This window comes from Panthera onca, chromosome F2, assembly GCF_046562875.1.
Source record: "Panthera onca isolate mPanOnc1 chromosome F2, mPanOnc1 haplotype 2, whole genome shotgun sequence".
Classification (NCBI taxonomy): Eukaryota; Metazoa; Chordata; class Mammalia; order Carnivora; family Felidae; genus Panthera; species Panthera onca.
In genome coordinates, this window is record NC_138356.1 from 46450025 (window position 1) to 46465407 (window position 15383).

At 41.6% G+C, this 15383-nt stretch overlaps 1 protein-coding gene across 2 annotated transcripts in view; it reads left to right on the forward strand.

The window, feature by feature from the left end:
• SPAG1 (sperm associated antigen 1) overlaps window positions 1–15383 on the forward strand; it is a 70985-nt gene that overhangs the window by 41022 nt on the left and 14580 nt on the right. For both annotated transcript variants that reach the window (XM_060611014.3, XM_060611017.3), the window contains 4 exons: window positions 2600–2974; window positions 3297–3396; window positions 8759–8911; window positions 13273–13439. In XM_060611014.3, the coding sequence (XP_060466997.3) occupies window positions 2600–2974; window positions 3297–3396; window positions 8759–8911; window positions 13273–13439 (795 nt within the window). The remainder of the gene's footprint in view (window positions 1–2599; window positions 2975–3296; window positions 3397–8758; window positions 8912–13272; window positions 13440–15383) is intronic.

Consider the following 15383-nt stretch of genomic DNA (forward strand, 5'->3'; position numbering starts at 1 on the left):
GTGTGTGTTACACACACACACACACATATATAAACACACACATACAAACACATATGCATAATATAAAATATATATAATAATATATAACAATTATGTCATCTGTTAATAAATGGTTTTACTTTTTCCCTTCCAATATGGATGCTTATTTTATTTTATTTTTTAATTTATTTTATTTTTTTCTTGCCTAATTGATCAGGCTACTATTTCCAGTATAATGTTGAGTAGCTGCAGTGAAAACAGTATCCTTGTCTTGTTCCTGATCTTCAGGGGAAAACTTTTAGGACTCTACCATTGAATATGATGTTGACTGAGTTTTTCATAATTGTACTTTTTCAGATTGAGAAATTTCATTTCTGTTCCTAGTTTTCTGAGTGGTTTTCTTTTTTTTTTTTTTAAGTCATGAGAAGGTGTTGGATTTTGTAAAATGCTTTTTGTTTTTATTTATTTTTATTTTTTTAAGTAGGCTTCACACCCAGCGTGTGGAGCCCAACACAGGGCTTGAACTCATGACCCTGAGATCAAGACCTGAGCTAAGAACAAGAGTCAGATGCTTAACCAACTGAGCTACCCAGGCGCCCCAGGTGTCCCTGTAAAACACTTTCTCAATGTCAGTTGTGGTCATGTGGTTTTTCCCCTTATTCTATTCATGTGTGGTGTGTATATTGATTTTGTACTGTTGAACTACTTCCTGAGAGAAATCCCACTTGGTCATGGTGTATAATCCTTGTATAGGCTGTTGGATTCGGTTTGCTATTTTTGTTGAGGAGTTTTGCATCTACCAACTGCCCAAACTATTGAAGGCTACTGAAGTAAGTCCTTGTGGCTTTAGATCTAATGGTTCTCTATAGGCCTTATATAGTTGACACTGCTGGCCATCCATTCCTTTGATATTTGTTACTGTTGAGTCCTTTCTCCCTGAAATACTCTTTCTTGGTTTCTGAGGCAGTACTCCCTCCTGGGTTTTCTCTCATTTCTATATACTTCTCCATCCCATTGGAGGTTTTTCTTCTGATCATCCTTTAAGTATTAGTATTTTTTAAGAATCCTTCAGAAGATCTGAGTGACCTCATCCATACCCAAACTTCGATGATCCTGTTTATATCAGCAACTCCCAAGCTAATTAGGACTCATCTGAAGAGTCAAGATAAGGCCACTCCTCTGAGCTACTTTTGGAGCCACCTCCTGAACAACTCCTCTGGAATGTTCCACAGTTAGTTCAGTACCGCCAGAACTCACAGGTCTTTCATGTTTGGGCCTCTGCTTACCTTTGTAGAGACTAACAAAGCTGTTCAAAGACATTTCAATCTTAAGGAAAGAGGTATGACTTTCAGTTCATTTCCCTGGAATCCCATAATCCAGTTATGCTGATTTCTAGCTCTTTTGCTCCAGGACATTCTTTAGCTTTTTCCTTGTGTCTTTGTTGCCCCATTTGTAAAGTGGGGATGATAATACTTGGTTTGAGGGTTAATGATAATGTATGTAAAGATATTGACCCGTATTAAGTTCCGAATAAACTGCAGCTATTTAGTAATAGACAGACTTGAGGGGATAATGTACAAGGTAATAGAAAATAGTACTAAATTGTCTTGTTTCTCCTGACACTGATCTATGCTTTTATCTGGTTTTATGCTGGGAGGGGACTTGAGCAGCAGATACCAGATGACGAACACTGGAGCCTTGCTCTAATAATCTTGCTGGGTCCAATCTCAGGATTTATTGCTATAACAAGATCTTTTTATTGTGTTCATAATGAAGCCCGTTTTGGTTATTACACTTGGATGTGTGTTTTTATACTCAGCGCTTGCCTTAAGGTGAGCATCCACTGATTTTCATTTAAATATTTGTGGTTTTCTTTTCCTTTCGTTGTTTTTAACGTTTATTTTTGAGAGAGAGAGACTTTGAGAGAGCGCACACACAAGCTCAAGCAGGGGAGGGGGAGAGAAAGAGAGGATCCAAAGTGGGCTCTGAAATCTTTCAATTAAGATCAAAGGAATTTACGTTTGCATAAGCATTGTAATGGGAAATTTATTGTTTTTAAGGCTCCTTTTAAAAACTTGGTACCTATTTTATATCACTTCTTTGCTAAATTCATTTTTAAATGATTTAATCACTTAGATTTTATTTCACTTTCGCATTATCTTTTTCTCCTAGTCCTTTAACGTAAGAAAATGGTACTCTGACGTTGGGTGCAACTAATTATTGTATTCAAGGTTTAGTAACTTCATTCGTAAATTGTAAATGGGAGAAGGGTACACATATTTTGTAAGTTGTAGCTCGCCACGTATGCTTTGACATAGGGAATGACTTTGGACAGCGATTCCGCCTCGAACCCGTCGGCGTTTAACGAGTTAACTACGGGGCGGCTTCCAGGCACGGCCGGGAGGACCGGGCCAGGCGGTCAGCCCCGGAGCCGACCTGCCCCTGGAGATGCCGGGAACCGCGCCTCCACGCCCGCGGGGGCGGTGCCCGCCGGGCCTTTCCCGCGACCCGCCCCCTCGGGCGCTGCGCCGTGCGTCTGCGCAGACACCCCCGCGGCAGCCGCGGTAGGTAGTTTCTCCTGATGATGCAAACACTCACTTCCCGCATCAACTTCCCACAGAGGGCGCGGAGCCGGCGGGAGCCAGAAGCGCCGCGGAGCCGTGCGCCATGGGCAACATCCAGAAGAAGCTGACCGGCAAGAGCGAGGGCGGCAAGCGGTCGGAGAGGGGCGCGCCGCGGCGGGGTCGGTCGCCAGGGGCCGGCTCGGACAAGCGGGGCCGACCGCGTGCTTCGGCGGCGGCGGCGGAGGGCGGCGCCAGCCGGCACCCTGGCGGCGAGCGGGGCGCGGGAGACCCCACCACCGCGCCCCCTTCCCCCGCCGCCCCTCTCGGCCCCGCCGGCCTGAAGAGCCAGGGCAACGAGCTGTTCAGAAGCGGGCGGTTCCCCGAGGCGACCCTCAAGTACTCGGCGGCGATCGCGCAGCTGGAGGCTGCAGGTAGGCGAGCAGCGCCCGCGCCTCCCCTAGGGCTGCGGCTCACGGGACCTGCCGGGCCGCCGCCCAGTGACAGGCGCTCGCGTGCGTGCTTCCTTCATGCGGAACAGACCCAGGGCGGGGTGGCACCGACCTGGGCGGGCAGCACCGTGGAATGCGTAGCGTGTGCGCGGGCAGGCCACTGCGGGCAGGGGCCGCTCCCGGGGCGCCGCATTATGGGCGGCCTGCAGGACTGCAGTGTCCCTGGAGACCTCAGTCGTCTTGTGCTGGTGAACTGTGACTGCGCTAATGGATTTTAACCGTGTTTAATTAAATGTGATTTTAGGAAGTGGAAGCGCAGATGATCTAAGTATCTTATATTCAAATAGAGCAGCGTGTTACCTAAAAGAAGGAAACTGCAGCGGCTGCATTCAAGATTGTACCAGGTAAACTGCCCATTTTCAGGTTTCTCAAGAGAGTTTTACCATTCCAGTGTGATGAATGCAGTATTTAATTGCTTACTAAATTTTTGCATGAGTCTGATTTCTTAAGACACTTTTTTAAGACATGTTAGTTGAATTATACATGGAAGTCATAAATTCATCTCTTTCATAAATTTCTTCTAACTGAAGACAGTTAATAGAAGACTGCAACTTTTTTCATTTCTACAGCCACCACCTTAATTCACGCTCTTTTCATATCCTAGACTACTGGACAAGCCTTCCATCTAACCTCTCTGCCGCCTCCAATCCACTGTAGTGTCAGAACAACTTTTCCTGAAGCATTATTTTGTGTTTCAAATAGGCATTCAGTGGCTCAGTATGGTGTTCCAGATAATTATAGGCTCCTTTTTTACCACGTTGCCCCCTGAACAAGCTTTCTGCTCTCATTTGGTCCACTGTCTGTAACGCCCTCTGCACATCTTTGCCTCTGAAATCCCTGCTCAACTAACCCCTCCCTCTTCTTTGCCTTCCTGGTCACTTGCATGGCTGTAACCCTTGCACTGTCACTCTCACACCTGTGGGTACTTGTGTCATCCACTACATTGGATATTGAGCTCTGTGAGGACCAGAGCCATATTTTACATACAGCTTTGCATCCTTCAAGCACTGTGGTCACCCATGTTACTCAACAAGTTACATACTGAAATTGGTGAATATATTTACATGAATAAAAACTACTGTTTTCTTCCACTATCAAGGAATAAACCTGCTTCAGGAGCCCTTTGGAAAGAAGCTGCTATTAAGTATCTAGCAAATAAATTGTCCTGGTTTGATGTTCACAGTCCTGGTTTACTCTTGTGTGGTAAAATTATTACTGTCACCCTTTTTCACTCTCAAAAGTCCTAGTTTGAACAATAATTTATGTGGATAACCTTCCAAGAAGATGAACAGTTTAGGGGTGCCTGGGTGGCTCAGTCGGTTAGGCGGCCGACTTCGGCTCAGGTCATGATCTCACAGTCCGTGAGTTCAAGCCCCGCGTCGGGCTCTGTGCTGACAGCTCAGAGCCCGGAGCCTGTTTCGGATTCTGTGTCTCCCTCTCTCTCTCTGCCCCTCCCCCGCTCATGCTCTGTCTCTCTCTCTCAAAAATAAATAAACGTTAAAAAAAAATTAAAAAAAAAAAGATGAACAGTTAATTATTTTTCATTGATAGTATCAGTATATTGATATGGGTAAAAACTTATAATATCTGTGCCTGAATTTTTTAAAAAAAGTGTTGAGGGGCTTGGATTTCTTTTTCCCAATCTTATGTATTTAAAAGTAAATACTATATGTTCACTTGGGCCTGACTGTAGACCCCATCCACTGTTGTGCTAGCTCACACTAATTAATTGTTGTATTTTTAGAATTTTGTGAGCTGGTTGAAGTCAAATTGGTAGCTTGAAATCTACCAATTTGTTTGGAATACTAATACTGTGAAAACTGGCAAATCCCACAAATCTGGGGTTTTCTCCCTAGGAGGAGAGCCGGTTGTTAAACATGCACCACTGCACATAACTAACCAACAAGACCATGTGAATTTGTGGAATATCAAGCACATTGTGATTTGCAGCTATGAACCTTGTAGCTCAAGTGTCTGTTGCTAATACCTTTCAGACTGGTCTTAGGTCTTCCTGCAGTAAGCAAGTTCAGGACTTTAATTAAAACTTGAGACCCCTAGGGGTGCCTGGGTGACTCAGTTGGTTAAGTGTCTGACTTTTGGCTCAGGTCATCATCTCATGGTTCGAACATCAAGTCCTGAGTTGGGCTCTGCACTGACAGCATGGAGCCTGCTTGGGCTTCTGTCCGCCCCCCCCCCCCCCGCCCCCCGCTCCTCCCCAACTGACGCTGTGTGTGTGTCTCTGTCTCTCAAAAACTAAACTGTAAAAAAACAAAAACTTGAGACCCCTATAGTTAGGGCCACTGCAAAACAAATGGATTCACTTTATCCTTAAGTGAGATGGTTTAAGGTGGCAGACATAAAATTTGTTGTGTTTCAGTGTCGATCTGGGAGGAAGTCAACGATGGGATTCCAGCCATGGTGTCTAGGGAGGCTAGAATGGAGGTTTGTCTTGAAGAAGAGCAGGAGATGGCCTTCTGGGGAGGGAAGTGGCAGTGGTTTATTTAAGATGTCCTTAGATAAGAGCTGTGTTGTAGGCCAAGGAATCCTGCTCTGCTGGTCAGTGCTGACCTCCGTAGAGGCCGACCTACTTCGGTGTTTTCTTGATACCTGGTTTATGAGTCCCAACATAAGGGGTATGAGATGATTTTACTCCAGAGCAGTGAGTCTCAAACTCGTTTTAATGCCAGAGAAACCATGATTGGCTTTTGCGAACATGTTGAAATGAATGTATTTAAAATCTGTGTGAACTAGGAATTATTTAGTAGCAGAAATAGGACTGTATTTTCTTTTCATCTCAAGAAGATTGCATACATTTTAACGGAAGCCTATTTAGTTTTTCACTTAATTGTCTGCTGTTTGGAGAGTTGTTTTTTCTGCCATGAGCCCTTATTACAAGGCAAGTGGTAGCTGGAGTCAAACATTGAAAAAGAAAAACTCACGGGAGCAAACTTTAAAATAAGGAGCGGAGGGGATCCTATGAATTAGCTCTCGTAGATTGACCTATGATCTATACCTTTGTATGCATTTTGGGAAGAAAATGTTTGATTTTATGTGTCTGAATTCCGGGGGCTTGTTCTGAAGCACTTCCTCTGAGGTTTGTCCCGGGGTGTGCTGGGAGAATCACTACTGGGAGTATAAGGGGTATTGGGAGAGCTCAGGGAGCTCTGGGCCCTGCCCGTCTCCTGGCCACAGTATCTCCATGTTTCTATTTTAGACTTCCAGGCGAGCCACGAAACAGGGTTATGATGCCTAAGCTGAAGTTTAAAACCATTATCCTAGAAATTACCTTTGTCGTCTGTTCTCAGGATTCTTTATCACCTAAAAAAAAGTCTTCACTTTTCCCATCTGCCAGAGAACTTTTTTGGGTTCTCTAAACTACACGAAAATATCTTTCAGTGACTTTCCATCAAGGGTATTTTGACAGGCTCAATAAAAATGAATGTTGCCTGATAATTCTTCGCTTTTGCTCCTCTGCTGCTCTCTGCCAGGCTTCAAATTAGAAGATTCTGTAGGTCCTTAAAAGTGTTAATTTGAATAGTTAAGTTTTTGTAAGCTCTGGTTTAAAAATTCTCTGTGTTTTTATGAATGAATGCCTTTTTTTTTTCTTAGCAGAATCTCCATTTATAAGCTCGTATTCATTTTCAGGCTTGTGGTTAAAGAGAAAAAACCTTGCATTTACTAGGCTGGGAGTGCTAAAAATTAAATGCATCATCTCACGCAGTGTTACATTCCACACCTACCTCAAATCCATCTTGAGTGGCTAAAGAGCACCTTGGGCATTGGAAGTCAGTGGTGAAATGGGGTAGTTGTGGGGAAATGAGGTAGTTGTGTAAGTATTACACGTATTTACAATCCCTCTTCATGCCATTAATATCCTCGAAGCATGAAACTAAGCTAGATTTAAGGCAGTGGTACTAGTGATAGATCCTGATGCTCAGAGATCTGTTTTCTAGTGTTTAAAAGCTTTTACTTGATCTTAATTTCTAAAATAACTTTTGGAGTGGCTCAGTCGGTTAAGCATCCGACTCAAGTCATGATCTCACGGTTTGTGAGTTCGAGCCCTGCATTGGGCTCTGTGTAGATACCTCAGAGCCTGGAGCTTGCTTTGGATTCCGTGGCTCCCTCTCTGCCCCCTCTCCCGATTGTGCTCTCTCAAAAATAAATAAATGTTAGAAGAAATTTTTTTAAGGTAAATAAAATAAAGTAACTTATACTGTTTACAAAAGTAATACGTATGTGTTACAGAAAAAAAATTTTAAAACCCAGTACAGTATGAAGGAGATCATTAAAATAACCCATAATCCTAACACCTGGGTGGAACAAAATGTGTTATTTTTTAAAGAACTGAAGCTAATTCATGACAGCCTCTATGGTACACAGCCCGGGAGTGCACCCACACGTGCAGTTGAGTATGACGTGGAGAATTGTGAAGGAGTCCCAGTGGCAGATGACTCCAGTGAAGTTCCTTTATTTATAGTGTTTTTGCACTGTTTTGTGGTATAAAGAGCATTGGTTCAATCAGGTGTTTGCTGAAGTGCTTCCTCTGGCCCAGGCAATGATCTCTACACTGGGAATATAGTGGTGCTTAGGACAGGTGGTGTCCTTGCTTTCCTGAAGCTTAAATTCAAAAGAACTGACATGTGGGCAGATGGCCCCATGTCTCTCCATCCCCTCACCTGCAGAATGAACGTGGGATGAACGTGGGACTGTTTACCCTGCAGGCTTGTGAGAATGTCTACAGTGACTAGCACACGGTAGATGTCCTGTCAGAGCTTGCTCTTTGCCAGGTCACTGTAGACAGGAATAGACAGTAGATCCCCAAGACTGCTGGAGAAAAAGTAAAGCAGCCCTCACTCGTGCTTTCCCTGCAGCTGATCTATAAGCTGCATGGAACAGAAGAGTTAACCAGAAGAGCAGACCTGCCGTCCCCAGTGTGGACAGTCTGGTGCAGCAGATATTCACTCGTGGGTTACATAGAAAGTGGGCTCTTCCGAGGATCTGTGCACACCATACTTTACAATTTTAGTTAAGTTTGTTAAAACTAAGTATGATAGTTTTCATTCATAAATTCAGTCTTTTGATTGTATGTTCTAGTGATGTTAGAAATACTTCGTAGCCTAAAAAGTGCAAGATGAAAATTCATGATTTATAAGGAATTCTCATATACTTCCTTGATTCCCTCCAGTTTATTTTTTAAGCCCTTTGGCAGCAAGTAAATCATAATAAACTGTATGAAGTTCAGAGAGCTGATTTTCAAAATGTATTCCAAGCTTCTGTGGTTCTGTGCTAAGGTGCCTTGTTAAACACATAGGTGTAGATAAAAGTTTTCCTTTTAATCCATCAGTAAGTAACAAGAATCTTTTGAAAGCCTACTTTGTACCTGGTGCCACGGTGGGCTCTGTTAGGGCACAGGGGAGGGGAGGGGCATTGGAGGGGGTGAGACACATTGCCTGCTGCCAGGGAGCTCAGGCTCAGTGGGGGAAAGAGTAAATGCCAGAGTGCTTTGGAACTGTTTGAAATGAGGTATGCAAGTTTGATTGCTCTTCTACTCTGAGTTTGCCTTTCTAGTATGTTCCTAGGTCCCCAATATGGACTGGCAGATACATAAAAATATTTCTGAGAGTCCGGTACCGTAGTGTACGTTCAGTTAGTATAAGTTAAAAAGTAATTTTCAGAACAAGTGACATGTAATATTTTTGTCTTTAGGGCTCTGGAACTTCATCCATTCTCCATCAAACCTCTTCTTCGACGAGCAATGGCCTATGAAACTTTAGAGCAGTATCAGAAAGCTTATGTGGATTATAAAACGGTGTTGCAAATGGACTGCACAATCCAGCTAGCGAATGACAGTATTAACAGGTAACCTAACCCGAAGCAGTGCCTGAGGTCTAGTTGTTTTACAATGGAGCTACATTTTTCTCTTCCCCACCTGCAAGAACTACCAAAGTGTAGACCGTTCTATTATTTACTTTGCATGAATGATCGCCTTCTCTCACTCCCATCAAAACCAAACAGTTCTTTCTCTCTAACTTAATTTCTAACTGTCCTGCAGTACATTTTGAGTTGTCCTCTGACACCTTTGTATTTGTTTCCCGGTCCATTTATTACTGTTCAGTAATTATGGGTTTTTTTTAACTTAGGGTACAGATCTTTGCTGTTCTGAACGCACAGCATTTAATTTCAGTATTTATAAATATCTGTGGAGTTAGGAAGTGTTTTCAGTGATGTTGTAAATCAGTACTAATTATAGGACAGAATCCAAAAATGTAGTGAAAACTGCCATGTTGAATCTTCTTCTCCTACAGGGTTTGCACATGCTCATTGGCACCACAGCTGTCAGTGGAAACATATCTGTTGTTTCTCCTCAGGAGAACGGATGTCTTCATGAGCCTGCTAGATATTTGTGTAATATGCCCTTTAAATAGACACTCATCTAGGATGAGTATTAACTTACAATGGTGAAATAGCAAAGAATTTGGATCTAATTTATATTATGACCTATTTACCCCCTGAGTGAGCATGGGAAGGTAAGAATTTCCAGACTTCAAATGGCTTTCAGGTGAAATTTGAAAATTACTAGTTGGGCAATATTTCTAATTATGTATAATATTTTCTGATTCCATTTGTCCAAAGTATAATTATGTGCGTTACGCTGTGCCCCGTGTTGGTCTGGTGTACCATATCCCCCACCCCCCCACGACCTAAAGAGACAAAATGGGGAAAAATAATATAGTCTCTGTATTTAAGCAAACCAGAATATAGTTAGATGAAAAAACACAAGACAGGTTATCTCCAACTGTGAAAAATGGTTAGGAAGGTGGGGATTAACAGGCCAGGCCACCTTTGTGTAGACTTCAGTTGTTGGAGAGAGAGTACCTGAGGTGGTCTTTGAAGAGCACTGATGGGACATGAGGAAACCTTGAGAAAAATTTTAGGAAATGAGAGTGGCATGTTTTGGATTAATTCATTTTATAAAATCATGCCTTACCTCCCTACATTATTTCGCCACACTTTGGAGAAAACTGTTGGAAAGATCTGTATGTAGAGCCAATGGCCATCTCCTGGAACGTTCACTCTGGTCACGTGGAACCTGTCTAAAAGGGATATATACTGTTTATTGGATCTAGAGTGGGGCTAGCTGGAACCTTGGGCATTCACCCAAGATCAGGGTTGCCTTGATCTTGTAAAATCAGGCAGCATCACGTGGGAGCTCTCCAGCCATTTGCCCTGTTGGCACAGCTGCCTTGCCAAAGTGTCATCTACTGCCTCATATATGCTTGAAGGTACTTTTCTTCTTTTTTGTCTAGTTAATTCCTTCCTGTCTATCAGGAGAGGGTCTGCTTCCTCTAGGAAGTGACTTTCACAGATACACCCACCTCCTGCCTCACCAAACATGTATTTCAGGCTCTCTTCCCAGTGACCCCAGAACACTGTGCCTTTTATTACACAGCTTCCATATTATTTGTAAATTCTCTGTCCCTCTCTTTTTGTAAAATTATTTTTCTCTCATTCTCCTGGGAGTTCTGTGAGGTCAGGAATTGTGTTTTATCCATCTCTGTAGTTGAAGTACCTCATACAGTAAATATCCTCAGTAAAATGTGTTGAATGAAGTCATTCCCTAACAGCGTAATTCACTCCTGTGCTCTGCTTTGAATTTGCCCGTCCTCCTCTGTCTGGTCATATCCAAGGTAGTTGGGGAAAGTAGAATCCTCTCACGGTTAGAGGTTCTTGTGAAACAAAGTTGGGAAGGCCCCTGAAGTAGCTGACAGAGAGGAAAGGCCTGTTGAAAGGTATTTTAGGAAATAACAGTTCACAGTGATAGGCTGGAAGTTCTGAAGGGAGAAATCTATATCTGACAGGCTGTAATTACATTTCTGAACCTGCTGCACTATATAGTTTTTAAAAGTGAAGTACAATTCACAGAAGGGAACACTATTTTAAAATATACGATTGAGTGGCCTTTTAGCACATTCACATGTTGTATAACCACCACCTCGCTCTAATTCCAAAACATTTATCGTCCCAAAAGGAAATTCTGTTCCCATTAAGCAATCACTCATTTTCCCTTATCCCAGCCCCTGGAAACCAGTAATCTGCTTTCTGTCTATGGACTTCCCTATTCTGGGTAGTCCCTATAAGTGGAGTCCTAGAGGAGGTACCTTTTGTGTTTGGCTTCTTTCACCTACACAGTGTTCTCAGGGTTCATTCTTGTTGTGGTATATGTGAGTGCTTCATTTCTTCTTATAGCTGAATAATCCATCATAGGAATATATATCATTTTGTTCATTCATTCATCAGATGGTGGACATTTGGGTTGTTTGCATCTTTGAGCTGTTGTGAACGGCCTGCTTTGAACATTTTGTGCACAGGGTTTTGCTTATATACCTGTTTTTGGTTCCTCTTGGTGTATACTCAGGAGTGGTATTGCTGGGTCATATGGTAATTCTATGTTTAAACTTTTTGAGGATTGTGTTATACTTTTTATATGTCCTCATGAAGGTCCTTTTATATAGATTGACTTGTAAATTTTTTTTAATTGGTTCTTACTGATGTTTTATAAGAAGGTGAGGAGGCTTTTTTTTGCTGTATTTCTTCTATAAAATATCAATTTTTAAAATTTCACTGTTCCTTTTCATGAATCCCATATTTATGCTTTTCCATGTGAGCAACAACAGCTTCCCCCCCCCCCCCCCCCCCCCCCAGTTTAAACATCTGTGCTTATTTTGTTTCTGTCTTCCATTAACCATATTCCTCTCTTCCTCTCCAGGAATCTTATATGTTAAATTTCCCTGCATATACTTATTTACTCCCTGGCAACACATCATCTCTTTTCAGCTGCTTCTTCCTTCCTCTCTGCTGGTAATACAAGTTTTGCTTGAAAATTCTTTTTTCTAAAGCTTTTTTTTTTTTCTGCATTTGTGGGTGGTTTTACATTGTTTTTCAAAAAAAATTTTTTTTTCTCTAAAATATGTGAGAGTTGGTTAGCATAACCAATTTCAGCATAACTGAAATTTCAGTTTAAAAAACTGGGGAAAAAGTATGTGCATTGTATTTGTGTCTAGATAAATAAAAACTATTCGCACAAAAAGTACTATTGAGTTAACTAACTTGAATGCATTCTCCTAATTACCAGTAAACCTTCTCAGTCTTGGGGCACACCTTTTTTTTTTTTTTTTAATTTTTTTAAAATGTTTGTTTATCTTTGAAAGAGAGAGGGAGAGAGACAGTGTGAGCTGGGGAGGGTCAGAGAGAGAGAGAGAGAGAGAGAGAGAGAGACACACACACACACACACACACACACAGAATCTAAAGCAGGCTCCAGGCTCTTAGGTGTCAGCACAGAGCCCGGTGCGGGGCTTGAACTCATAAACTGTGAGATCATGACCTGAACTAAAGTCGGATGCCCAGCCGACTGAGCCACCCAGGTGCCCCGGGGCACACCTTTTTGAAACCAGTTTCATTTCAAATACATGATTCAATTTTGTTTTAAATCTAAATATATTTTGTGTGTTTAAAATGATGACACAGTGATAATCGGAGATGTTAATCTGAACCTTTTGATGGTCATGAGTAAATGTCAGTAATACAAGGGCCCTTGTAGTAGACTTCAGTATCTTGTCCCTTCATCATTATGTGTTTGAAAACGTAGTTAATGGATAATTTTAGAGGCAAAAAAAATAAAGGTAAGAGTATCTTAGCAATATGGAAATGTTTTAAGAAAAAACAGCATTCCACATTACAGCTTGTCCTCATCACTTTCGGCAGCTAGTCTTGAACACCTGTCTTTGGTGTATGGTTTGGGCATAGAAATTCTGAAGTGCTTTTGGTTATTCTCCAGAGTAATACATTATCAATTTAGTAATTACATTAAATGTTATGCAAGACGTTTCTTTTAGGCCTTCTAAATTTTGCTTTTATTTTTCACTTTTTCAAAAAAATACAGTTTTATTGCATATACATTAAATATATTTTTTGAACCAGTTAGGAAGGGCTTCGCTTTTTTCTTCTACAAAAAGGATCTAAAGTTAACATAGTTTTTGGCAACTTTTAAAAGTCCTTCTAAAGACCATTTAAAGGTCTGTGGACAGCAGACAGCTTAAGACTGTTTTCTACAGGGAAGTACACAAATGCAATGTTTGTAAATCTTACTCTTGATTTGAGCTTCATGGATATAAAAAACAAATGGCATGATTAATCGAGAAAATTCATTTTCTTTTTAGGATAACAAGAATTTTAATGAATCTGGATGGACCAAGCTGGCGGGAGAAGCTGTCACCCATTCCTGCTGTGCCCACTTCCACGCATTTACGAGCTTGGCAGCCTGCCACAGAGACACCCCCAGACCAAGTGGGAGACTCCTGTAGCCATTCCCAGCCTGGCATCACAGGTAGGGGAGGCCTACAATCCTTTCTTGTGCGGGTTGTCTTGAGCTGTGTGTATATCTTCTCGGTAAAGCAGAAGGAGAAGGACATGAACTCAGGCATCAGACCCAGGTTTAAGTTAAGACCCTGTTCTCCCTCTAACTAGTCTTAAGTTGTTTCATGCATCCAGTGTCCCAGTGTGTATGAAAGGAAGAAATGTAACTATCTCATGGAGTTCTTAGGAATAAATGGAGATGTGCATACAAAATAATAAAGGTTAAGTTAGCATAATTATTAATAAGAAAAAGAAATAGCATTAGTTTACTACTATGCCTATATGTGGCAGGGCTAAAATAATAAGATTGGTGTGTTTGAAATAATAAAGTAAAATCCTACAATGTAAATATCTAGCAGGTATTTTCTTCTGCCTTATATCATAGTTGTTAACATATCTGCATTCCCTTAGTACCTACCTCATCACATTGTACAGTGTTTAATAAGTGTTGACTTCACTCTTGCTTTCTGCGTAAAGCCATTGAGGCCCCATTTCTCCTGCCTGCTTAGGAACTCTGTGTATATCTCCTTGAGCCTCATCTTGCAGACACCCTGAGATTCCTGAGTCATGATGTTCCAGTGGCTTCTCTTAGACCCTCACCCTCTTCATTGACTAGAAAGAAGATGCAGGGAACATCTGCTGAGGCTTTAAGATTATTTATTTATTGAAATGCTTATTTATTTTGAGAGAGAGGGAGAAAGAGCGTGCGCACGTGTGCCAGCAGGGGAGGGGCAGAGAGAGAGGGAGAAAGAGAATCCCAAGCAGACTTGGGGTGAGATTGTGACCTGAGCCAAAATCAAGAGTCGGAAGCCTAACTGGCTGAGCCACCCAGGTGCCCCAGGGCTTTATGATTATTTAGCAGTCCTTGGAAGATCGTGGGGCTCTCTGGTTTTCTAGAGTTTGCCATTAGAGCCTCACACAAAGCATTTGGTCAGTAAAGGGTAGCTGTTTGTTAACAGAGTGAATATACTAACTGTACCGTAGATATGGGATAGCTAATTATAAGCACAAGTATAATCAGCTCTTTCTGTTCATTTTTATGTGATTATTAGAATAGATACCAAAGGTTTAAAAACACTGGGGGAGGAAAAGCTTAAGGAAAGTTTTTCAGCAAGTTATATAAGCCCTAAAACAGAGTAATACTCTGTTTATGTTTTAGGGCTTATATATGCTAGGTTTATGGGGAGTGTCATTGGCCCCATTGTATGACATCTTTTGAAACATGACTCATTAGAAATACTCTGTGATTGGGATGCCTGGGTGGCTCAGTCGGCTGAGCGTCTGACTCTCGGTTTTGGCTCAGGTCGTGATCTCAGGTTTCGGCAGTTCAGGCCCCGTGTTGGGCTCTGTGCTGACGGTGCAGAGCCTGCTTGGGATTCTCTCTCTTCTTCCTTTTTCTCTGCCCCTTCCCTGCTCATTCTGTCTCTCTCTAAATAAATAAATAAACTTAAAAAAATTTTTTTTTTAATATTCTGTGATTACTACTTCATGCCATTGTGCAGGGGACAAATAAGATTATTGTTAATATTCCAAGTTTATATTATAAGTTTAGTGTGTTAAGATTTTTAGATTATAAAATTTAAAGATATTTTAAATTTTAATTTATGGATTTTTATATCAGGTGACTCCATTGGGTAATTTACACAGATTTAAAACTTTAGATATTCATACTTTATGTGTGTTAAAAAACTTTGATTGCAAGTAACAGAAAATCTATTGACAGGTTGTAAGGAATGGTTTTGGCTCATGGAACTGAAAGGGCTCAGGCAGGCCCTAAAATCAGGCACAGCTCATCAGGGCTCAAGTTCTGATGGAAAATAATAGAACTGCAGCAGTTTTAGGCTTCATGTGTGCACTTAAGAATGTCTAAAGGCTCCGAGAGACGCCATTGCTTTGGGTGACATTAATTTAACAA